The 27931-nt window shown below is 38.4% G+C and overlaps 1 protein-coding gene across 3 annotated transcripts in view; it reads right to left on the bottom strand.

The window, feature by feature from the left end:
- The window catches only part of AOPEP (aminopeptidase O (putative)), a 181289-nt gene that overhangs the window by 86112 nt on the left and 67246 nt on the right, over window positions 1-27931 (bottom strand). For all 3 annotated transcript variants that reach the window (XM_086479447.1, XM_086479444.1, XM_086479445.1), the window contains 4 exons: window positions 22352-22454; window positions 22126-22233; window positions 12524-12567; window positions 6552-6612 (listed from right to left, as the gene is read on the bottom strand). In XM_086479447.1, the coding sequence (XP_086335573.1) occupies window positions 6552-6612; window positions 12524-12567; window positions 22126-22233; window positions 22352-22454 (316 nt within the window). The remainder of the gene's footprint in view (window positions 1-6551; window positions 6613-12523; window positions 12568-22125; window positions 22234-22351; window positions 22455-27931) is intronic.

Raw genomic sequence — 27931 nt, 5'->3', positions numbered from 1 at the left:
TTTCTTATTGTGCTTGCTAGCATTAGAGAAGACATTAATCAATTTCCATTGTTGACCTATGCTCATTTAAATTTTTAAGGACTTTAGAAAGATCTTTTTGTCTTCCAGCCTGCAAGCCTGCTAATATCAAAGCAATACCATTTTTCTTGAGGGGAAGTGCCTATTCTTCAAAGTATGCTTTCCACATAGAAGAATAAGCCACCTTAAAGTGGCAGTTACACATTCTTCTGATTATTTCTCAAATATCAACTCATTAGAATTCAGCTACCAAATCAATTCTATTCTCTGCCTTGATGTTAAAATACATACAAAAGTCTCCATGTTCAGATAAAAAAAATAAATCTAAGGGTAAGTAGCAAACTTCATTATTTAAGCAGCAGCATGTTATTCTTATGACTAATACTTAATACCAACTTTGAAATTTATCTGAGTCACTGTTAAATTTTAGTAAATATGTAAGAAAATTTTACGTTTTCATAGCCCCTTCCCAATTTTTTCCCCAAATCACAAGCCTGAATGAGATTTTTCTACTTAACAGGTCATTCTCACTGCCAATGCCTACAAATTTACTGTATCTCAACAAACAATAAGGATTTCACTTGTTTACTCTCTCATTGTTGCCATCCACCAACATGCAGTTATGTACAACCAGACAGGAAAACTGCAAGATAAGACATGACTAGCATTGACAAGAAATATCAAGTATTAACAAACCCAAGCCTTAAGTTACACTCTGATCCAGTAAGAGTGGTTTTTCTACTGGAAAAATTTTCTAGTACCCTCTGTAAAACTTGGGTGAACAACTGCTAAAGGAAATTCAGAAGTTTAGTAATGGCATTCTTTAAAAAAATATTTGAATGTGGTTGGTTAGTTAGTAGTTGACCATAACCGCTACTCTGTGATGCATTCTCTTGTAGAGGTATCCCTTCATCTATATTTTTGTCTTAGTAAAAGAAAACAGGAAATCTATAAAGCTTATAACTGGGGCAAAAGCCGAAAATCTTAACGACAAACTGCTTTATCGGGAATCATATTAAGTACTTGAGCTGCTGCTGCAACATCCTCCAAAAATTTATGAAACCACAGAAATAAGTTACTTACATTGTTTTGGAACCCTTTACAAAGGTTCAGTTCAAATTTTTTAATAGTTTTGCTATGAGTTTCCTTTCCAATCCATTTCTTCTTCAAGAAGGATAATCCAAAAGCTAGTCATATACAAACAAACCAGAAATACTATGAATAAATGAATTTTCACCACTGGAAGATTTCTTTTGACTGTGTATTTCCAGAACTGTGGATGATTTACAAGTAACGTTAGTAGATGGAGCTCAAACTACTGCTTTACCACAGTAACACAGAGCAGTGCAGAGAGTAAAAAATGGGAATTATTTTTAAATGCCAAAATTTGTAGTATTGTAACAGGAGGCTGTACTCCAATATTCATTCAGAATTAGAAAGCACGGAGTAGTATTCTCACCATACACACTATGAGCTGTACATGGTCTGAAATACCTGTTGGCAGTACCTACTTTAATCAGGAAATACTGTTTAAGGTAGAACAGTGGATAAGAATTAAGCTTTAACAGGAGGGTGAAATAGCAAAAGGGACCGGGAGAAGGATACAGCAGTGCTATCACCTCTTGCAATTTATTCATAATTTTAAGGGGATGTTTGGTGTGTTTATCCTAGTGCCTGCAGCTATATGATCACATAAGACTTGTAGGTTAGACTGTAGGATATGTTGGAAACTAAAAGTCATGAAAGAGCAGTACAACTACTCTTCCCCCCCCCCCCTTTTTTTTTTTTGGTAACTGAAGAATGAATCTGAAGAAGATTGTTTTCATAACACAAGGTACGGTACCAAATGAAATACACACCCAAGGAACATTCAAGATAGTAAGTTTACCAGTAAATAATAGTATGTTATGAAACAATGCAGTTTTAGCGGCAAAAGAAAAGGTGGTGAAATTGGAATGAGTTAAAAATTATATGTAGGAGTTTGAGATGCAGAGGCTGCCTAAAGTTTATTGGTCTACTTCTCAATTAAACAGTGGACAAAAGAATTCAAAATGATGAAAGACTGTAAGCATATTTTTAAAAGGTTGATTATCTATGGTAGAGTAAGAAATTCAGGTAAGAGTAACTGGGCAATATAACACAAAGACAAGCCTGTGCAGAACTGAGAAAACCTTCCTCAAGAAGCATATGGTCTTTTAGTCTTAAACTCTAATTAAACATTACATAGACTGAAAGACAGAATAAGAACTGTGCTTAAGAGAACAAATCATCATCAGCAAGGATGAAGTGGACTTAGTGATTTCACAGGTGTTTTCCAGCTCTAAATGCTGGTTTTGTTCTTGTAATTCTACTCCTTGCCAGCTTAACGCATTGACTCTGAACATGAGGAAAAACTTCTTTACTCTGAGGGTGACAGAGCACTGGAACAGGCTGCCCAGGGAGGCTGTGGAGTCTCCTTCCCTGGAGATATTCAAAACTCCCCTGGGTGTGATCCTGTGCGACATGCTGTAGGTGAACCTGCTTGAGCAGGGGGGTTGGACTAGATGATCTTCAGAGGTCCCTTCCAACCGCTAACATTCTGCGATTCTGTTAAGTCATTACTACGTGCCCATGAGGAAAAGTTGCTATAATCCCTCAGTGAGTCATCTCTGAGACAGAAGTACATGCTGAAGGTTGCTTGATTTGATAAAAGGTATTTTCGACAATGCAATATGACCTTATTTAACATCACCACAATGTGCTCCCAGAAAAATATCCTCAAGAAAGCTCGTATTTCAGAAATACTTTTTTTTCATCTCTTATGTTCCTTATTGTTTTGCACGTGAGAACACCTTCCCGCACAGCAAGTCTGAAGAAAACCACTGTGCCGTGGTGCTCTTCCATGTAAGAAAGAATTGCCCAGGCATTACCACACCCCATATTTTATAACATTAACCTTTAATGCTTTAGAAAATACTAAATTTGGAAGTGTAAGTTGGCAGGCAGAATTATTTTTTCGCTGCAACATGCCAAATTCTGTTTTTATTTATCAGTATGACTCTTACGTTAAGTTATTCTTGATTACTGCTGGTATATACATGAGGCTGGAAACTAGCCCAATATTTAGAAAAGACCAAATGACTTTTCCAAGAGTGAAAGGGTAATAGAAATTGACAAATATTAAAGTTTCAATAGTTGTAAGTTGCAAGTATAAAGGGGTGTACATATATGCGGTTCCCTCGACAGAGCAGGAGACAGGATTTGGAATGGCAAATGTAACAAAGCACAGGTAAAGGAGACAGGATCTTCAGTTAGACAGATGCCATGACACATGACACATGACTGTAAAGAATACAAAATGCTAATTCCTCTACTGGAAGGAAGATGGTATGAAACATTGCTTCAGCAGTCTGGGGACTGGAAAATATTTACCATCATCCATCTTTTGCACAAGTACCCTTCCAGTGTCCTTAGGCTAGACACTGTCGTGAAGACAGTGAACTGAGGGGTGGGCTAACAACTCTGTTTTTAAGTGATCATGTTGTTATCAAATTTTAGAGAGTACTAGTTGTGTACAGGTGATAGACTTGGATATAATGACAGAAGAAAATTCTTAAAAACACTTGGTAGCTAATGCTGTAAATGAACAAGTGGTGAATTTTCTTATAGTCAATGGATGACATGAATTTCCTGAGCAAAACCCACCAAAACACAGAAATAAAAGATGCCACAGAAACAACCACAGTCACTACAAAATATAAAATTTCTCATATGGGAGAGATACAAAAGAACCATGTTCTGACTTGATTTTCAGAATGGACAGCATGATAAGTATTTCCCAATCCCATTACAAAGGATAGTCTCTCCAGTAAGGAAGTTTCCTCTCCAAATAGAGTGAAGTCTTAGATAGTATTTGTAAAGTTAAAATGTTGAAATTCTCGATCAAGTTATTTCTCATAGGTATCTACTAAACCACTACGAAATACATTTTGTCTCTCTAAGAGTAGGTGCTGCAGGATTAAGAGCGACTTTAGCTATCACACTACAGGACTCTATGGTGCAGTCAGTACAACAAAGGTGATAAGCAGAAAGTTGCTGAAACCTGTGCAGGGCAGAAGATGCTGCTTCTCTGCTTTTGGGACATCTTTGGAGCAGAGATTTACCAGCTGCTTTTCAGTTGCTCCAGTACTCAAGAAAGGTAGTCAACTGCAGTGCATACTCTGTACCTCATACACTGCTCACACTGTCTGTCTGTCTGGCTCAGCCTTATGACTTCACCCAAAGGAGCTGACAGAAACCTTCCTCTACACACACCCTAGTCCACTCACCTGGCAACTTGTATCAGAGAGAATAAGTCACTTCTGTTTCATTTCTGAGCTGCTATTTATGATGCAGGCAGTTCACCTGCATGTAGGAAGGTGGTCTATGTGCCCTCACATAGATTCATCATACTAGCCAAGTTCATAGTTCGCTGAAATAATCTAAATACTTTTTAAAGGGGTTTCAATATCATCTCCTGTACAGCACGAGTAGATTTATAGTTCTGTAGTCAGTAAATACAGTCATATTTAGATTATAGATACTAACGTATAGAGAGCTACTAAGCAACCTCTACAGTCTTGATTTCAGGACTAAGAGCTCCGCAAATGGTTTAATAAAGCATAAAGGAAACAAGGTTCCTATTCACTGAATGACAACAACTTCAGTTCTTTCAATAAAGTGGAAACTAGTTCCCATAAGAGCCTGAGAAGTGCTGAAGGCAACAAAGGTAAATCATCAAAAAGGTTATTGATGAAAGAGAGAGACAGAGGGAAAAGGTCAGCATGCCGATGCTCAGAAGCAGCAGAATACTAAACCAGCACCATTCCTGTTGACGTTGCTTTTATGGAACAGCTAAACTACCAGGAAATCTCTTTAATCCTTAAAGAAAATTTACAATGCTTTACAAGCCTGCTGGGTGTGGAAATATTTTTGCTACATGTTTTGCTTACACAACCAATATATACTTGTAGGGTACAATGAAACTACTCACTATTCATTCTGAACAACTTATGGTACACAGGAAAAGAGAGTTCAATTTTCACATTAATCAAAACAATTTTCAGTTCTTTAGTCTGCTCCTATCTTCCTTATTTGTGACTTGAGAGTTAATTGTTGGACACTAATAAGGCACACCCTCAGAGATAATATACATGTAAGTAAAATGCCAGAAAACTCTTCCATTTCAGACAGCCAGTTCAGCATCTCACAACTACAGCTGTGCAACATCAGTTTCTCCCCTATACTTGAAGCAGCTATTCTACAATGTATTTAATTTTTTATCAGGGACAAAACCTTGATCAAAAGATAGCATTAAAATCAAGGTCCTTTTTCAAGAAATGACTGAACACCAAGATCCATGATGGTACTTACTGTCCCTTCCTTTCCTACCTTGCAATTAAAGCTAATTTTATTTTCAGTAATTTTACAGAAAAAAAAAAAACAAACCCTAGCATCTTCAAATATTAGTCTTTGAACATTTAGATCTTGGGGCAAAACTTCCACCTTTGCAGCAGAGAACAGTGGACATGCACATCTCTAAAGCTCAAGGGAAGAACTCAACCACACTGTGTACAGCTCAGGTTCAGTGACCACTGCTTATCGTATTAAGCCTTCCAGCTATTTTGACAATTCTACCTGCAAATACGCTTACTCCTCAGAGCATCAGTCATGCTGCCTAAGTACCTTGACTTTTGCACATACAAACAAGGACTTATTATTCTAACTCCTAAAAGGTTTTTTTTTTACATGCTAACGCAAAGTGGAAACAAATGCAAGCATTAGGTAAGACAAATCCCAAGCAACCTACGGGATGTCAGCTGAGGGGAAATAATTTAGAAATTGAGCCCCAAGTGTATAATAGAAACTTACTTTGTATAAAACTGGTTTTTAGGAAGATTTATGCAGGGTTATCTTTCAGCAGCTAATCCCAGTTTTGGACCAAAACAAATAATCAGAGCCTTCACATACCACAGATACAACTAATCATTTTCAGTATGCAGAATTAAAAACATTAATATTAAAAGCAGAAAATAATGCCCAGTCCCAACTGAAATGAGCTGGAACACCAATGAAATATGTTACCCATGCAGCACATTCATGAGCAAGTCATAATATTCACAAAACATGAAAGTACAAATAATTTAACATTTAGTTGCTGCTGTCAGTATGGCTTTCAAGTAATTCATATACTGACAACTGTGAAGAATGATCCTTACATTTAATAGAGTCCACCACTATACTGTAAATATACTTCCATGTGAGTAAACAATACTAAGCAAAAGGCTAAGTTTTATAAGATTGCCCTTTGGCAGGTTTGTTGAGATGACGGTAGAAGCAAAAACCTACAACTTATAAAAACTAAACCCATACAAAGATGTGGAAAACAGTCATCATCAAAACTGTTTATGTAAAACCATACCTGATATAAGTTCAGGTAATGATTTAAATAAGATATAATGTAATGAGAAATGCAAGACTCCAGAAAGAACAGGGAACTAGTATTTTGTATTTACCTTTGGCATTCCGGAAGTGTCAAGCCAATTCTGGAAGATACTTTCTACAGTTAACCCACATCTTAAAATAAAAATGAAAATAAATTAGAAGACACACACACAAATACCAATTTTTTCAATATGAAAATTAACCCTTTAGAAGCTGAGCAAACCCCTGAATTTCAAGTATTGGTTGTACTGCAGTGGTACTACATTCTTGGTTTTTAAATTAATAATACCATCAGAGGTGATATGAGCAAATGAAAGACACATCAGGTTTTGTGTGCTTAAAACTCAAATGATAAATTCAGTGCTTATGAGGGCTGACAGAGAAAGTGTAAGATGGTGAACTGCATTTGTGAAACGTGTAAAGTATGAACAGGTGCTCTAGCTGTCATTTCTTTTATAGAAAAAACTAAAAACCATAGGCAAGTACATTTAGCTGGATACATTCAAACCCAGTATTTTATTACAGAAGCAGCCTAAATGTAAAGACAAAATACTGAAGAAAATTAAATTAAATACAATCTTCCTTAAACTTTTGGGTTTTAAAAGGCACTGATGGATATTAATCCTCAAAGTTACCAAGTATCTAATATGTTTTAGTTTCATCTTTTCTGCATTTTCTTTATACCCTGATAACATTTGCAGTGAAGTCACAGAACAGTCTGTGGCACCAGCAAAAGAAGATAGTTTGTCATGATCAAGCCGTATGGGACTGAAATAACCACATGCATAAGTATTTGCAAATTCAGAAATTGTATTTCCCCTTTTACTTTTGTAAGCAACTTTTGTTGCATTTACTTAACTCTGGCTGAAGACTTCTCAACTTGCAGGGAAGCCAATTTAAAAAAGAAAAAAAGTCACTGTCCATGAAGTACGCCAGAACTGAAAAAAAAACCTTGAGTAAACCCTCAATGAATGTAAATATTCTGAGAAGCAGAATGCATGCACATGGTCCTCTGCAATGTAACTCCTTGGCAAGACTCATTCCAACACTCGCAGCTACTGTCATGCGTGTAACGTAGACTCATAATCAACAAAGCATTCATGAAAAGAACCGCCATTTCAAAGCTTTGAAGCAGGAAGGCAAGCAACCCAAAACAATTTTAATTTGAATTACATGACACTTAATTCTTCAATCAAGGAGAAGAAAACACTTTTAGAATACAATGGTTGCAGCAAATGAACAGTGCAGATGGAACTGTGCAACTTTTTTTTTTTTTTTTTTTGGAAAGGAAGATTAAAAGTCTGCTATATCCAACTGAAAATACTTCAACAGGCATACGTGCTTAAGCTGGGTATATACATTCATACACATCAATCATTTTCAAAGTAAGCCATTCCAGGTAAATATGGAGGCATAGTTAGAGCAAATCAAAGTGACTGACTAATGATTCTGTCAACTAGCCAGAGCTTCTTGCAGATAAGATTTCCTTTGGGTTTTGTCCAGCCTAAATATTTTGGCTTACCCAAAAAATGGAGGAACCAAAACCACAAAAAATATTTCCCAGTGATTTGCTTTGGGAGTTAGGTGCCTTCCAGCTGATTGTCTCAATCAAAATCACCACGTTCATTACAATGTGAGTAACAAAGAAAGCACATATGAAAGAAAGAGATATACACATCTATAGCTGAGTAGTTCAAAATTTCAGCATTATTTTAACATTGATTTAGTACTTAATTGACAATTTATGAAGATATCCAAGGAATGTGGTTTGTAAGCCTGAGTTATTAACAGTACAAATAGCAGAGCTGTAACACAAGCCTTCCTTCGTCTACCATGTATTATTAAAACCATAGTTTCATTAGTACACTTATTTATTTTATTGAATGAAATTAAATAAAAATTACCACCAGAAAACCCCGAAGAACAGAACTGACCTGCTCAAAAAAAATCTGGAGTCATAAAAAGCAGCTGCGACTCTGATTTATCTGAGGCTGGTGAAACACACCCAATGTTATAGCGCCTTAAAAACATTGAGTCTTTGCACAGCTCACGTGTTGGACAGATGCAGAGAAGATCAATTTACAGCAAAGACTATGGGTGTCTATGTATGGCCTTGGGGAGAACAGAGACCCTGGGAGTTTTATCAAATCTAGTGCATTGTGATATAAAGACAGAGGTGGTTTTGTGGTTGTTTGGTTTAGTCTTTTTTTTTTTTTTTAATGTAGTGAAGTTTCAAATTATATATGAGGAAATAAGATGCCTCAGTTACAGGTAGGAAGTATTGAAGATTTCCTACAGAAAGGCTAAGATAATGTGAGACTATAGCCAGTGCATGTTATATTTTAAAAGGTTTTGAAAACAGAGAAGGATAATGATAGATATTTGTCCTTCTTGCCATTAGCTCTTCACACAGAGAAAGAATCTGCTCTAAGGGCAAGTCAGGAAATTCTAAAGGACCACAAGGTAGTGCTAGGCCCATCTGGTGTCAGTACTCAGCCGCAGTCCAGAAACAGGAGGATCCTGCCTCGCAAAATGGACCCCTACATCTAACATGCCATCAAAATTGAGTCAGAGCAGGAAGTGAAGTAGCCCTTTAAAACCAGGTATATAATCCACCTCCTCTGAGTACAGAAGGCAGCAAAAATCAATGACTACCACTTAAGAAGTTACATCTCTACCTTGGAAAAGCTAGTTGCTAGGAATGTACTAAAATACCGGAATTAAGTACTGGAAAAGTGAGAGTCTTTTAGAAATAGTCTGCTGTATCCAAGAGCAGAAAGCTAATATTGCATTACTCCAGCATAATAATTACAGAAAATTTCCACACTGTTGTAAGATTGCTTTCTGCCAATGCTAATCCTGTTCTCATTACAAAAGTCTCCCATTGCCAAATTCTACTCCCAGCTATGTTAGTTTGCCTCTGTTGCCACAGCTGAGGACAGGATTTGTCTTGATTCCCTACTATTAACTTCTCTTTTCTTCTTTATTTTCTTCTATGATTTAAGTTCCAGCCTCCATTACAAACTTCATTATATTAGAATACTTAATATTTTTCAGTTCAGATAAGAAGCATTTAGTTTAAACATTAATGTCACCTCTATCTACAAGAAGGGTTCCAGGGAGGACCTGGGTAATTAGAGACCCATTAGCCTCACGTCAATCCCTGAGAAAGTTATGGAGCAAATCCTCCTGGGGACTATCACAAGTAAACTGAAGCATGTGTTTGGGAAAAGCCAACATTAATTCACCAGGGGCAAATCATGCTTAACAAACCTGATCACTTTCTACAACAAAGTAACCCGCTTGGTTGATTCAGGGCGAGCAGTGGACATTGTCTACCTGGACTTCTCTGAGGCTTTTAAATTGGTCCCCCACAGCCTCCTCCTTGAAAAACTGACATGTTACAACTAGACAAGTGGTCTGTGCAGTGGGTGGGGAACCGTTTGACAGGCTGTACCCTGAGGGTGGCAGTAAATAGTTCATTCTCAAACTGACAACCAATCACAAGCAGGGTCCCCCATGGATTGGTATTGGGCCCAGTGCTGTTTAATACCTTCATATTTGGATGTTGGGATCAAGAGCACCCTGATGAAGTTTGCAGATGACACGAAAATGAGTGGGGTAGTTGACACTCCAGAAGGGAGAGTCACCCTCCAGGAAGACCTGGACAGGCTGCAGGAGTGGGCTAGCAGGAACCTTATGAAGTTCAATGTGGACAACTGTAAGGTCTTGTACCTGGGAATATATAACCCAGGAATGCAGCTCAGACTGGGATCCACCTGGCTGGAGAGCAGCCCTGTGGAAAGGGACCTGGGCGTCTTGGTGGATGACAAGCTCAACATGAGTGAACAGCGTGCTGCAGCAGCAAAGAAAGCCAACAGGGTGCTGGGTTGCATTAACAAGGGCATCACCAGCAGAGATAAAGAAGTCATTATCCCACTCTACTCAGCACTGGTCTAACCACACCTTGAGTACTGTGTTCAGTTTTGGTTCCCACTATAAAAAAAAAAGATGTGGACAAGCTGGAAAAGGTCCAGAAAACAGCCATGAAGATGATCAGAGGACTGGAAGACCTGCCATATGAAGAAAGGCTGAGAAAAAAGGTTTGTTCAGCCTTGAGAAGAGGAGGCTCAGGGGAGACCTTATTACCGTGTACCAGTACATAAAGGGTGGCTACCGAGAAGATGGAGACTCCCTTTTTACGAGGAGTCACATGGAAAAGACAAGGGGCAATGGATACAAGTTACTTCTGATTGGACTCCGAAAGAAACTTTTTCACCATGACGGCAATTAGACATTGGAATAACCTCCCAAGGGAAGTAGTGGATTCCCCTACATTGGACAGTTTTAAGACTCAGCTTGACAGGGCACTGGGCCGTATCATTTAAACTGTATTTCTACTTTGAAACGTAGGACTAGATGATCCTTGAGGTCCCTTCCAACCTGGTATTCTATGATTCTATGATTCAAATTGTACTTGGTAGAACTGCACAAGTCTGAGAGGTTTTGTGTGCTACACAGAAGTTTGTTGCTCTAATCCTGAAATGCATTTCACTCCTACAACTGAAACTTAGTGCAAAAGATTTCATTTTTATCTTTCCTCCTTTTGGTTTTACTTCAGACTAATATTTGTGTACTAGCAACAGAATACATTCAAGAATGAAAAAGCATCTTTGTGGCAGATAAAGAAATAAAGGCCTTCTGTATATCCAGATGTTCTATTATTCTTGGCATTTCTGTTGATATCTACACCCAAGGTAATTTTGGCAGTAGGTAAGTTCATATATGCTACATGACTGATTGTAAAATGAATTACCATAGATCTGAAATTTTGTTCAGACATTCTGGAGTGTGATGCAATGCACATGAGACACTTCTTTTGCATTAGTCTCACTAAAAGTTTAAATATTCTGATATGTTTCTAGGTGGAATATTGGATGCTTATTCAAGTAACATTTTGCACTGGGTTTGGACTTCGGAGAAATACAAGTGAAAAAAGGAAGGAAAACAGATTTTATTAACATATCAATGCATAATCATGCCATTAAATAATCCACTTTCCCATATATTCCATTTAACATTCATGATTATATTTGGGCTGGAAAGCCATATCCAATGACATAAACAAAATATCCTCCTACAGTAAGTACATCATTGGAAAATGTACCACCACCCAAACTAAACTCATGACGCCACAAAACACATTATCTCAATGATAACTAGCTTCTCTGTCCCACACCCTCTGAGAACAGAAGTGTTTCACCAAAAAACTCAATACATTTAACTTCTATGAATATCTTCTCCCCTTTTTTCTCCAAACTACTCACCCAGATTTATGAAGACTTTTGGAATCCTGCTTCCTAAAACTGCATTTTTCAAGTGAATACATAATTTTTAAAAACTATAATATATAAAGCTCCACTACAAAAGAACATGTATTTGTAACACAGTCAGTAACAGCACAGAACAAACCAATGGAAAAGCAGGGATGGATTCAAAGTTCTGCTAAAGACTAGCTATATCATCTTCAGCCAGTCACAGTCACATGTAGGAGGATTTTGAAGGACATCTCAGGCAATTAACACTGGATTTCCATTACCATTTTCCATCCTTCCCTGTTTGGCACACTGTATGACAGGGAGGGGATGATACCAGACTACTGCTTGAGAAAAATCCATCTTCTCTGCTTTCCCAGATCCACAGCAAATCTCTGGCCTCCTTGCTCTAGGGTACCGTGTGCCAAATGCAGCTGGCAGGAGGATCACAGATTAATTTGAGCAGGCAGCTCAGGTCACATAGTGATCACCTTGTGGCTGCCCTAATATCCACTGCCTGGAGGGACCACAGGATAGCAATAACACAGTAAGTCCCATATTTTTTGTGTATAGATGTATGAGAATTTTCAGAGAAAGATATACACACACACACTGTAAAAACCCAAGCAGAACAACAGTAAATGAAATCCTACTATTTCTGGCTAACACAGCTGATATTTAAATCTGATTTCTACTTCTTTGACTTTTCTAGCCTGGTTCTCACTTACTTTTTGTGTTCAGGGATGTCTTCCAACAGCATGCAAAGAAAATCCTGGAAAATGAACAAAGCACCACAGTTAGTATGTTTATGAAGACATAACTCTGTGTCTGCATTGCTAGAGAGCAATGGATTTTTAAAGACATCAGATAATAGAATGATAAAAGAGAAGTTTATATATCACTGTGGTGATATACTGTTCAGTTATTTATGCAACATACATTATGTTTGTCAGTTTTCCAACCCACTCAAGCAAAAAGTGTCAATATTGAAAGAAAATGGGCTTAAAAAGCCTGCTGACTATTTTAACACGATCCCATTTTATCACTTTTATTTAATCTGTAATACACACACACAAACTATATTTAAAACTGTTAAAGGCTGCAGATTCACATACTCAAAGGCTAAGAAACACCAGAATCAAGGATGTTTACACTGTCTCCACTGTGCTTATCTTATCACATTGTCTTTAATTATATAATCACATAAGGCTTTTTTTTTTTTCCTTAATGCATGTACCTGATTGGAAGAGATCACCTACTCGTCATTCTATGACAAAATTCACAATGTTGCTGCCAACCACACCAACTAAGGAGTAAATTCTTCAAAGAAACAGTAGCTAGAATTTCTTTATCAATTTACAAAGAAGGTGCAATGCCAATGGACCAGCATTACGATCATCCTCATAACAGTACAATAAGCCCTCTTTAGAAAGTTACACCTGAAATCACTCAAGACTCTCTGGCACCCCATACTATACATAACATAATTTTAATGACAATCACTTTGACACAATGCACTCCTCTAAACAATCTCATAAGAGGAATTATTAATATGAATTATTAATTTATATGCTATTTCATAAAGCAGTACATCCACTTTATTAATACTAATCTTTGTGGAGATGAGTTCCACAGGCTAATGGAACTGCAATATATGAGTGGAGGCTGATTTCTGACTGCAAGTACTTGCTTTCTAAGGTCTTGAAGAACGTTTCCTAAAAGTCAGAAAACTTTTATTTAGGGACTTTGCCACGGCATTCAACAAAAGATGCTGTTTCTCTGTCTGATTATGGCATTGTTAAGGAAACAAAGAAAGTGATTGCACAATTGAAACTACTAGTAACACGACTAAGCCTTCATCCTTTAGATTACAAATGAGATTCAGGCTGTGTTGCAGTGGCTGCAAAATTTGCTTATGACAAAAGGTAAATTACACAGTGTTGCTGTGGCAAGAATGCCATCATTAACTGTGCCAGGAGTTGTTCTGTCCTAACTACAGTGTATTGCTGATGTGGCGATAAAGTGTGAAACCCCCTTATTTCATACTACTACTTGCAGTTCTGTACCATTATTCTGTATGTAAACAGAGAACTACTGTCTCGTTCCACTTGTAGAAGCTATTCTGGAGGTACAGAGTAAGCTTACCTGGAAATAAAGAATATGAAAAGATCATCATTAGAGTTGTTTCAAAAGTGTGTAAAAAGCAATACTGAAGTGGTCGTACTTGACGCTATTTGCACTGTTTCTGTATACATTAATGCAACTAGATTCCCTGATTGGATTACATCAACTTTTTATAATCAATTCCACAGTACAGTTGAAGATACCTTTGGTATTAGAAGTGGTTTTATATTCTGAATATTATACTATGAAATTAGACATCTCCTTTGTGTTTAAAGATGTCTTCATTTTTCAAAATATCTATTAAGAATAAGGCAGTAACCATCATTCTACACACCTTCTTAAAATTAGGATTAATATATTCTATTTTATTTTAACTGCTTCTATTTTGATGCTCCAAAACAGAGTAGGAAAACAAATTACCACTTACCTCATATTTGCATGGCTTTTAACAGTTGCCTATTATCAAGTCTGCATGACACATCCTATTATGGGTCTTACTTTTCAGTTGCTTAAAATTTTGCCAAAGTTTAACCATCTGGAGTGAAATTTTATCCTTGGGCTATTTTTTTCTTCCTCTCTAGATGCAATGATTCAGAAGCGTCCAAGCGAAAAGTTAAGGGATAATGTGGGCTTTTTTAAGCTTTGATGCGATTTCTTTAGGAGGTTCTCGTGATCTTACACCTTGAAGCAAAGACTTGTGGATGACCAGGGTAATCATAAATAAATGCTAAGTCAGATCATAAAACAAATTATAGTTTGGTTTTTGTCTTTGTTGCAAGTAATTCAATGAAGCCAGAAAGAAAATATGAATTGGAAATCACATGCCACCACAGTGCTGCATTATTAACAAACTGGCCTATATTCATATGATTAAATAATCTCAGTTCCCTACATACTCCTGTTCTTCTTCCCTGTCTGGAAACTCAGATTCTAGAAAACAACTTTTCGCTACATGTTTTTCTGCAGTTTGTGGAATTTTATTGACATTTGGCCAAACTAAAAAAGCCTTTGAAAAATGAGTCCACACAGAAGGATTTGCTAGACCCTCATAATTAAATTCCCTAAAGATCCTTGTCTGCTCTCACCGTAGTCCAGGCTGAAGTCAACAATTTTAATCACAACTGCAACTTTGGGCTACTGCTGAGCAGATCAAATCTGGATACAGAGTGTGAATAGAGATCAAGGAGAAGTTTTCTTTGCACTGTTAATGCATGTAAGCATGTCTGAATCAAAGGCAAAGAAGAGTGGGGATACAATGACTGAGAAGTAGGTTGAGAGAAGAAATTCTGAGAACCCTAGAAAGGAAGGCTACTTGAAGCAGTATCTAGACAGATCTGGGATTAAAAGACATTTTATTTCATGACTCAAGATGGTATACTACTACTCCAACTACTGTCTTGAGCAATGACCAGCACGTTTCTACTCTTGAACTGTTTTGGGGCACCAGACAGGTACCTCGCTCCGATCATACATGTTGATATTAAATAAAGAACACTGAATATTACAAGACAAATTATATCCTCTTTATGAAAAACTCAAATCTAGATATTTCAAGTACTCTACGACCAATAGATAACTTTAAGTTAAATTCTCTAACTGAATTATAAATGGGGTGCATAAGAGCAATGGAGATGTTGTGACTGAAAGTGATGTATCTAAAAGGACATTCAGTTGTCAACAAATAAGCTCCAAATGCACTTACAACCAATTCCTTGTGGCAATTGCCATTCAAAATTAAACTAACCCTATCAATGATGCAGTTTGTAAATGGCATAACTAAATGGTAAACACTGCTTTGTCCCTTTTGGGTGGAAAAATAAATAATGAGAACGCTTCCTAGGATCCTCTTTATTTGGAATTCCCGTCCCATTCAATGGCTTTTATTTAACAAAGTCAGTACATGTTGAAATCCTTCTCTTGGGGTTTTGGTAACAAGCCCAGAATGCCCCTCCAAAGATGACAACTTCCTACCAAGAATAAGCAAGAATTTCCAACTATATATTCTATTATCAGGCAGCAATGATTAGCCAGACAGCTCAATAGTTTAAGCCCCAGGTGATGGAGCCACTGACTAGCTCCAGTCAAAAGCAGAATTTGTTGCCCTCTTACCCCATGCCAATGAACTGCATTTAGATCACTAGCAATTCCCTAAAGAAAAATGACTAACTATTGTGGCAAACAATAAAACAAAGCACATACGACGATCTGACAAGGATTTCTGGTAAATCTTCTTGTGGATATTTAAGGTGATATCAGCCTCCTGGATGACACTTCCCTGGCATTTCTCTGACTGGGGTTATTGTTCCTGTGTAACATAGTAGCAGAAGTTATCCCTGTCTGAGCTGCCCAAATTCACAGTCCAGTGCTTTCTCACAAACCAATCTTAGTAAACTGTCCATACTAACAAAACTGAATCTGTCCTTTTAGGTACAGTGTGAATAACTAAGGGAAGCAAGTCTTAAATCACCCCAGCTATATTAGCAAAATGGTTTGTGTCAGAACCCCAGGTCTTTCACAAAAAACATGCCCATACATGTGAAAACACCTCAGAGCAGGTAAGTCCATTCAGGGACCAGGTAAGTTGGAAAAAGTAGGTTGACTGTCAGTTAGTTCACTGAACTGTCGGCATTTCTCCTTACCTTATTGACAGGAAAGTTCAAACCCCAGGCAGGGAAGTGAAGGCATGAAGCTTGAACACGCCTTCTCCTAACGCTTTGACACCAGAGCCTTTGTTGTCTCAAACTCACTTGAAATGTTTTAATTTCTTCAGAAGTTAAACAAATTCTCACTGTCCACCTAAAATACTAAATATACCACCGCCTAAAAATTTGAATTAAACAGATTCCTTCTATTTTACATGTATAAACATGTAAGAACACAGATATATACCTAAGAAAAAGATGAGAAACTAGATCTGTTATGTATCAACGGTTCTACATAGAGCCCTCAGTTATTCTTAGGACTTCTGTTTAAGGCTATCCGGCAGAAAATCATGTAAGATGGATTTGACTCTGATTATTTAAAACACATCTCACTAAATCAAATGCTGGAGCCGTCATTCAGCACTAATAAAACCTACACGCTTTGGGATTGCTCCCTTGTCAGTTTGCTCTGGTCAGAATTAAAGAATTTATCTTTTTTCCTGTCAAATGATACTGCATAACAAACTACGATGTAATTTTAAGCTTGAAAAATGCTAGATGGAAGCTAAGCAAATGCAAAAATGTTAGGTCAGTAGAGGGGTGAGAGACTACTGTAACAGAAGTGGAAATGCAAAAAGATACTCCACGGTGAAGACTGAGGCTCAAGGCTTAGCAGCTATGGGAAGGACTTGTATACTCTATCAGAAAGGTCCAAGGCATTTTCAGATATATGGGTCACTTCCCTAATAGAAGACAATTGTATGTGTAAAACTTACTGCTTCTTTTAAGATTTATATTTGAGATAAATTATACCAAAAGATACTTGGTCTTTTTATACAACTATACTGTTTGACATTAAAATGTGTGACACATTAAGTGACTTTTTAATCAGTCATCTGTATTATACATGATCATAAAACATCTGGGCTCCTCTTACCTTCACTACTTTGCTAGCCCTACTTCATTGCGATATCTCTGTTTATCTTATATAATTATGAAAAAAGTGAACCTGAAAAAAGAAACAGAAGTTTTCTCACCAAAAAAAAATCTTGCCTTATACCATATGAATGACTTCTACTAACCTAGTCTTGCTTATACTTCAAGCACAATATTTCATATGTTCCTTCTTTCTTTCTTTCTACTTATACTGAAATAAGAGATATGGCCTAAAGCTAGTCAAATTTTTATATACAAACATGATGGGTTGTCAAAATGTGCAGTGTAGTTAAATGATCCATAAATTAATCAATTGTCACATACTTAAGCATTTTAAACACAGTTGATCTCAGGTTAAAATGTCTGACCTAGTGAAGCAGTCTTTTTTATTGGCTTACACTTGTTAAAACTAGAAAGTCGAACAGAAAGAAAAGCATACTGCATGGTAAACAAAGCACCTATGAACAATGAATAGAGAACAAAATACCAAGCAGCTGTTTCATATGACAGAAACACCTATTATACATAAATGAAGCAAAGGTCTCTGGAAAAAAAATAAAAGGACTGTGATCGTGTAGTAATTAAAGATTGTCTCATAATGCTCACATATAAGTGAATGAAGGCTGCATTGTGTACAGCTAACAAAAAAGTAGGAGTATGTTCATTTATGCAAGAATTGGAACAGGAAACTAACTTAATCTGAGTAAAACTGACCCATTTCTTTCTGTTTTCCAAGCACATGGGAGCGCAGAAAGCAAAGACCCCTGTCCTAGAGGCTGCTGTGGATGGGACAGTGCCAGAAACCACAGCATGACCCACTGATGTCAACACTTGTTCGCTCAAGCTCACAGGTCAGTAAGCATGAAACAGCTTGGGCCAAACTGCAGAGACAAATTTTTAAACTTTTATCTAAAGGAAAGATTCTACATGTTGAAACATCAAAATACATGCACACTGCATGCTTAGACTTCCAATTCTAGTTACGAGAGTTCTACAAGCTAACAGGTAGTTGAATGGCAATTTGTGTGTGCAGATACCAACTTTATAAAATGATGATAATGGTATGTGACCATGCAAATCGGTGTGCAGGAACATGTTGACACAGCTACATACACAATGGGCTTGGATCCATACATCTGCCTTTAAAACTTTTAAGAATAGCATAAGTTATGATCTTTTTTGAAGTGCTGCCTCCTTGACTGTCATTTTACAATAGCAAATTATAACACTATCAGATGGATGAACACTACAGACCTTGGGTTATTATTATTGCAGACAGACCTACATGAAAATTAAAAGTCTGCAAACAATTCAGTTCCCAAGGTGTTCTTATTTCAGTATCAAACTGAAAACAGCTTTAACTGTGTTAGGAATATCAGCAACTTGCACCCTTTTCTGTTTATTTATAGTCAGTAACACTCCATTCATTATTTTAAAAGTTCATTCAAAGCAGTTAGTAAGTGAATTCTCTCACAGAGGGAAAAATGGTAGATTTTTTTTTTAAATCCTTCTCAAAGATTCCAGACCTGCTTTACTCGTCTGTTGCTAACTCAACTAAAATAAACAAAAACTACTATTAAAAACATACTGAGCACGCAATCAAAATGAAGGAAAAAGGCAACTGATTAATGTTTCACATCTGAAGTCATTTCCTTGCACCTGCAGCTCCCATCTAGGAAAAATACTACAAACACTACTGAAAACAAGACTAGTATTCAGAACAGGGGCAATTATTTTCACAGTTTTTACTTTCTCTCATCCCCACAATTCCAAAGCTGGGAACTTTTACAACAATTTTGGACAAGGTGAAAGTACAACACTATGATATTTAAACTTACCATTTGTACCTCTATTTATTTTAAATCTTTTATTCATTTAAACACTGACAGCACATTTGTTGAAAAAGGAACTTGAATAATAAACTTTGTACTAACTTGACTTCATTGCTTCTGCATTTGCAAGTCCTGCTGTGACTGCTTGTCTCCCTATACCAGACACCAACATAAATACAAACTTTAACATTTCTTACAGAGAAAGCAAATGCATTTACAATTGGCTACAGCCCCATCCCCTTTGCATTTTTAACATAGTGACCAAACAACACAATGATGTTAAAATTCTCTTCCCAGCAACTTCAATGGGAGCTGGATTTAGGCTGCTGTGAAACAACATAAAAGCACAAAAAGAACACAATAGAAGTTATCTAGTATACAGCTCTTTCTCCACCAAATCAAGCATCTTCAAATGAAGGAAATTATCTTTTTTGATCTACATTAAGCACATAGGTATGGATATATTGCACATATTCAAACAAAAGGTAGTCAAAGAAACCTGAAATAAAAGCATCGCTTATTCTTGCTTGAATAATTTTTATCCAATAACCAAGATGTTTTTTTCTGGGTGCAGAAACAACATACACTATTTCATTTTATAAGACTAAAGTTAAATAAGCTACCAACTGATATTTCTTAGCAGAGTGCTGGACAAAGGGAGAAGTCTCTAGCAGATGGGTAGTTCAACTGCAATGCAATCTAGCTATTGTGACTAATAGCAAAATGTGCCAAGATATTTTGCAGCATTTAAATAGTCTACTGATACAATTCATGTCACAACAAACAGGAGCAACAAGGTAACTCTTTCTCACCAAAATGCGAGCACCTTTCTTGCCACCGGATTAAAACACTGGGCTACCTCTTGGTTTTAGCAATTTCATGATTTCTGTAATTTTCAAAAAGTTTCCCGCTAGGTAATAGTAAAGTGTCATATTTATGTCTTTGGACACTATAATGTCGACAAGGCTCATATAGTCACCGGCATTTTCCACACTATGCCAAACATAACTGCTCTGGGTCTCAGTAACATGGTACAGGAAACAGCTGCAGCAGCGGAAACATTAACTCCCTTAACACCATACATGTTCCTCCACAGGGCAGAGATGCTGCAGTAGAGCTACTATGCCTAACTTCTGGTTGACTTGACTTTCGGAAGAATCCATAGGTCTGTGAGCCATTTGTAAGATACATGGTCATATATCTCACCTGATGAGAGTGAGATTCAAAACAGCAAGCATATGAGCAAAGAATCACTGTGGCTAGAAGAAACAGGAAGATGTTAGAACCCAGTCCCTCAAAATCAACTCTATGTTGCAAGGAGACATTTATCACCATCCTGAATCCCTGTGAAGATTTCAACTGTAACTCCAGAAAAGACAGATTTCAGCAAAGAAACTGGTTGCAGAAATTCACTCATACCCCTTCTCCTCCCTCTTCCCCTGGCCCTCACTCTCATCACACTGATCTTCGAGTGATGCCAAATATTTGGCATGTTGTGCCTTTTGTTCCAGGACTATTTTTAACCACAATGACTTCAGTCACCTGGTTCACAAACACCCCCATGAATGGTTGTTTTCACAGCATTACTGAAGCAACAAGCCACAGTGCCATGGCACAAGCTGGATTCACTACCAATGACAGGATTTCCTAAAACTTTGGCTTCACAGAGCTATGTCATTCTCTTCTCAAAACAAAACACTGAAGGACAAGTTTTAATGCCACAGCCAGTGGTTACAGGACTTCTTCAGAAAGACCTTGGGGAAGGTAAATTGCTATTTATAACCCCAGTTGGGCTCTCTACGTAAGAGATGGTACAATATACTGTGGTGTGACTTGCTCAATCTTTCCTTTGGAAGCTGTTCTACTTTGCATGGAATAATAATACACTGCTTATGCCAGGAAGAGAACAAGCTAAGTCTGTAGTTCAGGTGATTAATAGATGCAGTTGGACCTAGGGAGGGCAGATTCCGATCCCTAATTCATCACTTTTTTACAACCAGGAAGAAATCCTGTTCTATGAGAACAACTGCTCTTCAAAGTGTGCTGCCACTGCACAGTATCACTGTCCCAGAAAGCCTACTGAAAGAAAGAAGCAGCACATCTTAAACATCCTTTGTAGATTAATACTTCAGTAACAGAATGCTTTAGAAAGCATGGGAGTGAGGGCTATGATGAGATAACCTATACAGAGGCTGTAACAAGGCTGTAATACAAGTGGGTGCAGTGTCACAGGGTGATGGGGACATCACTCTCTGACTTGGTGAGAAACAGACTATCTGGGTAAGAAAGACTAAAATTATAAGCATTGAACGAAGCAGCATGCAGAGAGGAAGGAAATAAAGTCAGAAATACAACGTGCACGCACTGTTACCACTCATAGAAGTTTTCAGTTACATTCCTACTCTGAGTTTCTTCTCTACCAGAAACAGACAGATATCAGGCAAAAGACTGACTGATCACAACCAAAGCCCGTGAGCTAAAAGACTACAGGAGACAATTCCAGTATGGCAAATGAACCTTTCTTTCAGAACATCAGCACCTATGAACATTGACCTCTCAAGTCTAAAAAAAAAAAAAAAGAATCACCCATTGTTTACATTACATTAGCAGGATGTCCAATTTATGTATCATCCTGAAAAAAATGTTTGCTCTCTAGCTGGTAGAAATTTCACCAACATTGCCAATTTACAATTGCCTTTCTCTTTTCACCACAAGAAGTGGTGATTTAGATAGTCAAGCTGAAAGTTTACGTAATTTGTTTTTTCAGAAAGTGGGGAATAACCCCAAGCACAGTACCTGAGAAAGGACAAGCTGCCCATGGAACTTATGGACGAATTTTCGTAAAGATGCAAGGTATGAAGCCTCTCCTATCGTCCTTGCCAGAGACCGCAAAAGGAAATAACCCTGCAAGAAAATAAGCCAGAAACAAATAGGATGCTATGAATCTGCTGATGTCTAGAAGAAAGAACTCTTTATCATATTAGTAAAGTAATTACACTAAAAATCAGCTGACAACACTCACTTTCAAATAGTGAACCTGCATGAAGATTTTTTCTGCTTTAAGACCATGTTTGACAATGGATGCTCCAGACTCACTCAATTCTCCTGTGCTCTCCTTTCTGGGCCTAAAATGGCAACACACTAATTAAGTCTTGGATAAGTAAGTAAAGAAGTAACTCACACATTACACATTCTCATAGTTGAAAGTATTGTGAATGGCATAGTAACCTTAGGCACCTGTGACTAGTTCAGTCTTTTTCTTTACCCTAAGTAAATAACTTGGCTTAGACAGACAAGCAAATAAATTTCATCCTTTTAATGCAATTTTGTACATAGCTGACCAGACAGCTGGGGTACAAATGAAATCCATCACTAAGTAAGTTGGTGTACTCTTTTCACTGCCAGCATGAGATCACGTTGCATGCCATTCTACAGTGCAGACACATTATGAACAAAGAGAAACAAACAAAAAAAGACATTTTAAGAGGACGGGACGGGACGGGAAGGGACGGGACGGGAAGGGACGGGACGGGAAGGGAAGGGAAGGGAAGGGACGGGAAGGGAAGGGAAGGGAAGGGAAGGGAAGGGAAGGGAAGGGAAGGGAAGGGAAGGGAAGGGAAGGGAAGGGAAGGGAAGGGAAGGGAAGGGAAGGGAAGGGAAGGGAAGGGAAGGGAAGGGAAGGGAAGGGAAGGGAAGGGAAGGGAAGGGAAGGGAAGGGAAGGGAAGGGAAGGGAAGGGAAGGGAAGGGAAGGGAAGGGAAGGGAAGGGAAGGGAATCATTATATTTAACTACAGATTTTTCTTCTTATACCTGAACATTGGCTTAACAGCTTACATGACTATACCTGCAAGAATAACCTCTTTCATCTGTTTGCATTACACTGCAGAAGAAATAATGTTCTGTTTTTCATTCTGCTGTTTGGGGTTGGAAGAAAAGTAGTTGAACTTTTAAAAAAGGAAGCCTTTTACACACACACGTTTGGAGTTTACAGACAATAATGCCTAAAGCAAACCTACTTCATCACTGCCTGATTTTAAAATGTAATACAGCATGTGGTATGCCACAAATCTACAGCAGTAAAGTGTGGAGAACTTCTAGGCTCTTATGAGCAGAGAGTGAAACTAAAGAGAAGCCATGCAAACATTTTTTCTTCATTTGTAAGCAGTGCGTTCACAGGCTTAGTACTGAAGAGCTATCTAGCTTTTTTTACTTCCATCCAGAAAACATCCCAGCTAACAGTGGTCTAAGAACAGATGTCTGTCATATGAGCCTAACTCTGTGACTGAAACAAACTCTCCAATTTGAACTGTGGATTTTGAAAACCAAACATCTTTCCCCCCACTTCTACAGAGTAGGGGCAACACAGGCCACAGCAACGCAGGACTCTTCAAACCACATCACTCAAACACTTCTCACAAGCTAATCCCTGTAATCAAATTTCTTCATATCTATGTCTGCTTTCAGGAAAACATTCTTCCTTTTTTCTGTCTGTGCAATGGTTTCTTATTAGAGTTTTGTCGAGAGCTAAGCTAGTTTTTCACCCTTTAGGCACTATATTTAGGACCTGTGCACACGAAATCCACTTCACACAGCAAAATCTTGACAAAATATAATAAAATAGAAAAAAAAGCAGCTTCAATTTTACACTGTTTCTAATACAGTCCTTTACCATACTATAGTTCATATTTTCTTTCAAGAAAGGTCTTCCTTCAACATTGAAAGGAAGAGATCAATAAAAGATTTCTTATCCTATGGTAACTCCAGTTCTTCAAGACAATACAATCATTGCAGACCCACTGTAGGAGGGCAGAGGTCCGCATTTTTCCATTCTGGATCAGTCTCTTGGAAGAAAGGCCTGCTGACATTCTATACACAATTTTTCATAGAATTATAGAATCATAGAACAGTTTTGGTTAGAAGAGACCTTCAAGATCATTGAGTCCAACTTTTGTCCTAGCTTTATCAACACCACTAAACGATGTCCCTAAGTACAACATCTAACCATCTCTTAAACACCTCCAGGGATGGTGACTCCACCACCTCCCTGGGCAGGTTGTTCCAATGCCTGACAACCCTTTCAGTAACGAAATTCTTCCTAATACCCAGCCTGAACCTCCCCTGGTGCAGCTTAAGGCCATTTCCCCTTGTTATATCACTTGTTACTAGGGAGAACAGACCGACCCCTGCCTCACTACAACATTTCAGGTAGTTGTTGAGAGCAATAAGCTCTCCTTTCAGCCTTCTCTTTTCCAGCCCCAGATGCCTCAGCCGTTCCTCGTATGAGACACGCTCCAAATCCTTTACTAGCTTGGTAGCCCGCCTCTGTACCCTCTCCAGCACTTCAATGTCCTTCTTGTAGAGAGGGGCCCAAAACTGGACACAGTACTCAAGGTGCGGCCTCACCAAAGCCAAGTACAGGGGCACGATCACTTCCCTACTCCTGCTGACAACCCTATTCCTGATACAGACCAAGATGCCATTGGCCTTCTTGGCCACCTAAGCACACTGCTGGCTCATATTTGGCCGGCTGTCAATCAACACTCCCAGGTCCCTCTCTGCCTGGCAGCTCTCCAGCCACTCCTCCCCAAGCCTGTAGTGCTGCTGGGGTTGTTGCGGCTGCAGTGCAGGACCGGGTACTTGGCCTTATTGAAACTCATGGAACTGGCCTTGGCCCAGCAATCCAGCCTATTCAGATCCCTCTGCAGAGCTTCCTTACCCTCAAGCAGATTGACACTTCCACCCAGCTTGGTGTCATCTGCAAACTTACTAAGGGTGCACTCTGTCCCCTTGTCCAAATCACTGGTAAAGATGTTAAACAGGAGAGGCCCCAGTACTGAGCCCTGGAGGACACCATTCATGACTGGCTGCCAACTGGATTTAACTCCATTGACCACAACTCTCTGGACTCGGCCATCCAACCAGTTTTTCACCCAGGAAAGCGTATGCCCATCCATGCCAAGAGCCGTCAATTTCTGCAGGAGAACGCTGTGGGAAACAGTGTCAAATGCCTTACTAAAGTCGAGGTAGATGACAACCACAGCCTTTCCCTCATTCATCCAACAAGCAGGTCAGCCTGCCATAGAAGGAGATCAGGTTTATTAAACAGGACCTGCCCTTCATAAACCCATGCTGACTGGGCCTGATCATCTGGTTGTCCTGTATGTGCTGCGTAATGGAACTCAGGATGATCTGCTCCATCAGCTTCCCTGGCACTAAAGCCAAACTGACAGGCCTGTAATTTCCTGGATCATCCTTCAGTCCCTTCTTATATATGGTGTTATATTGGCTGACTTCCAATCTGCTGGGACCTCCCCAGTCAGCCAGGACTGCAGATCAATGATGGACAGTGGCTTGGTGAACACCCCTGCCAGTTCTCTCGGCACTCTAGGATGTAAACCATCTGGCCCCACAGATTTGTGCGCACTGATGTGGAGCAGTGGGTCACTGACCATCTCCTCCTGGATTGTGGAGGGGAACATTTTGCTCCTGGCCCCTGTTTCTTGGCTTGGTGGGATGACTTGCCCCGGTACAAGTGTTCCTATTACTAAAGACTGAGGCAAAGAAGTCATTAAGCACCTCAGCCTTATCCTCGTCTCTTATTACCATATTACCTCCTCGATCTAGTAGGGGATGGAGGCTTTTCCTGGTCTTTCTTTTGTTTTAATGTATTTATAGAAACTTTTCTTGTTGCCCTTCATTGTTGTCTGCAGATATAAAAAGCCAAAACTACTTAATTTCTCTCATAATAAACAGACCAGTCTATAGACATTGAAAAACGGAGTTTGAGCACAGGCTACAGGAGCCACAATAAATTGAAATATCTCCCATAATCACAATTATTTTAAATTATGCAACTATACTTCCTTCCTTTGTCCTCCAACTACGTGCCTGTGTAGATCCTAGTAGGTGACTAGAAAGCAGTATCCCATCTGGATGACGGTACTGAAGAATCTCCTTCTGCAAAGGATGTATATATACCCCTGATAATGTCTGCAAGAGTGTAAATATTCAGAAAGTAACCCTGTTATCTGCTGTCAATACTTCACCACACTATTTTAAAGCAATGCTTAGTATATTTACAACACATTGAAGGTACAGAGACTGAAAATTTGTTATACCGACCTAAAAAACTGGCATCTAACCAAGTAGATGAAGCTAGGCATAATGCTAAAGGCAAGCTGATTCAACGTATTCAAGCTGCTATCTGGCACTTTTTAGATACTGGCAAATTTCTGAAAGAAGTAAAAGATGCTGGTTTTTGTTTGCCGGGTGGCAAAGTACCATTGTACAAAGTAAAATTACAATTCACCAGGAAGTCCTTGGTAATTAAATGCTGACACACTAGGTAATCATGAAAACCTATGCAGAGACTACGAGACACCATCTGAAAGGCACATTTCCTATCAGTGTGATAGAATAAAACTCTTTGAACACCTACAGAGCAGTCAGAGAACATTGCTTCAGGAACGAAATGGACTTGACACAAGTAGAACTCAGAGACAAATTTCTGTTCAGAGTTAGATATTAACACTGGTTTGTCTTAACAAAGAACAACAAGCTGAAGTTCAGTATAGGGGCCAGGACATGAAACAATCTCAACACTAGCTTTATTCCACAGAACGAAATGGACTTCTCTAGTCTTCTTTGCTTTCGTAACATGTGAGCCTGGATGAGAGTGCTAGCGTTGATGCTTGCCAGCAGAATGAGTGCCAGGATACATTTCACAGGTGCTTTTATCTCTGCAGGTTTGCTTCAAACTCTGTGAGAAAATACACAGGATTCTGAAGTCTTATCCTATATGAGCACCACAGTGCAATGAATTCCTTCATCAATACTAAGATTTGCTGATGCTGCTGCCTGCTGAGAGGACACTTAGCTATTTCTTTCATACCTGAATTCTTTTTTCACAGGTAGCTTATGAGATACTACTGTAACATAATACCAAATATCCATAATAAGAAGAAACATCATGCTGATGATCAGTTTGCTGAGTGTCTTTCACCTAGTCTGAACAGGCATCCATTTGCTGGATCAAAAGGTAACAACTTAATAAAAGTAATCGGCTGACAACTTTTAGGCATGGTTTTCCTGGTGTCAAGAGAAAGCATAGAAAATCATATGATAGTTCATCAGGGAACAAAAAAGTAATTGAAGAATAAGCTTATGCTTGGGAAGAGCGGGTTGGCTGATTTTTTTTTCTTCCTAACATAACTGGCAAGAAACAACAGTTACCATTTACTTTTAATACCCTTGTCTAAAAACACAAGCTTGAACTAGCACAAGCCTCAACACAGACTCAAAATCCAGTGCAATGTCAAGACTGAAATTTCCTCTCTTATATACAAACTCTGGAAAGCACATGGACATACTTTCAGAAGGAAGAAGAGGAAAAAAAAAACCAGTAAATGTGCAAAGAGAGTCCACGCCACAAAAATAACAGAGAATATTTATATCTGACTGAAACCAGTAGAAAGACCTTAAATGCAACCACAGTAAACTAGAGACATCAGAGAGAAAGAGATTGCCAGAATTCCAAGCTGGCATCATGTTCCTCTCCTGAAGCGTATATCAGAGGCATATTTTTGCAAACTAGAAATGAGTT

Source organism: Leptosomus discolor, chromosome Z (genome assembly GCF_034619465.1).
Source record: "Leptosomus discolor isolate bLepDis1 chromosome Z, bLepDis1.hap2, whole genome shotgun sequence".
Taxonomy (NCBI): domain Eukaryota; kingdom Metazoa; phylum Chordata; class Aves; order Leptosomiformes; family Leptosomidae; genus Leptosomus; species Leptosomus discolor.
The sequence above is the reverse complement of the archived record's forward strand: the minus strand, read 5'-3'. Positions and strand labels throughout refer to the sequence as shown.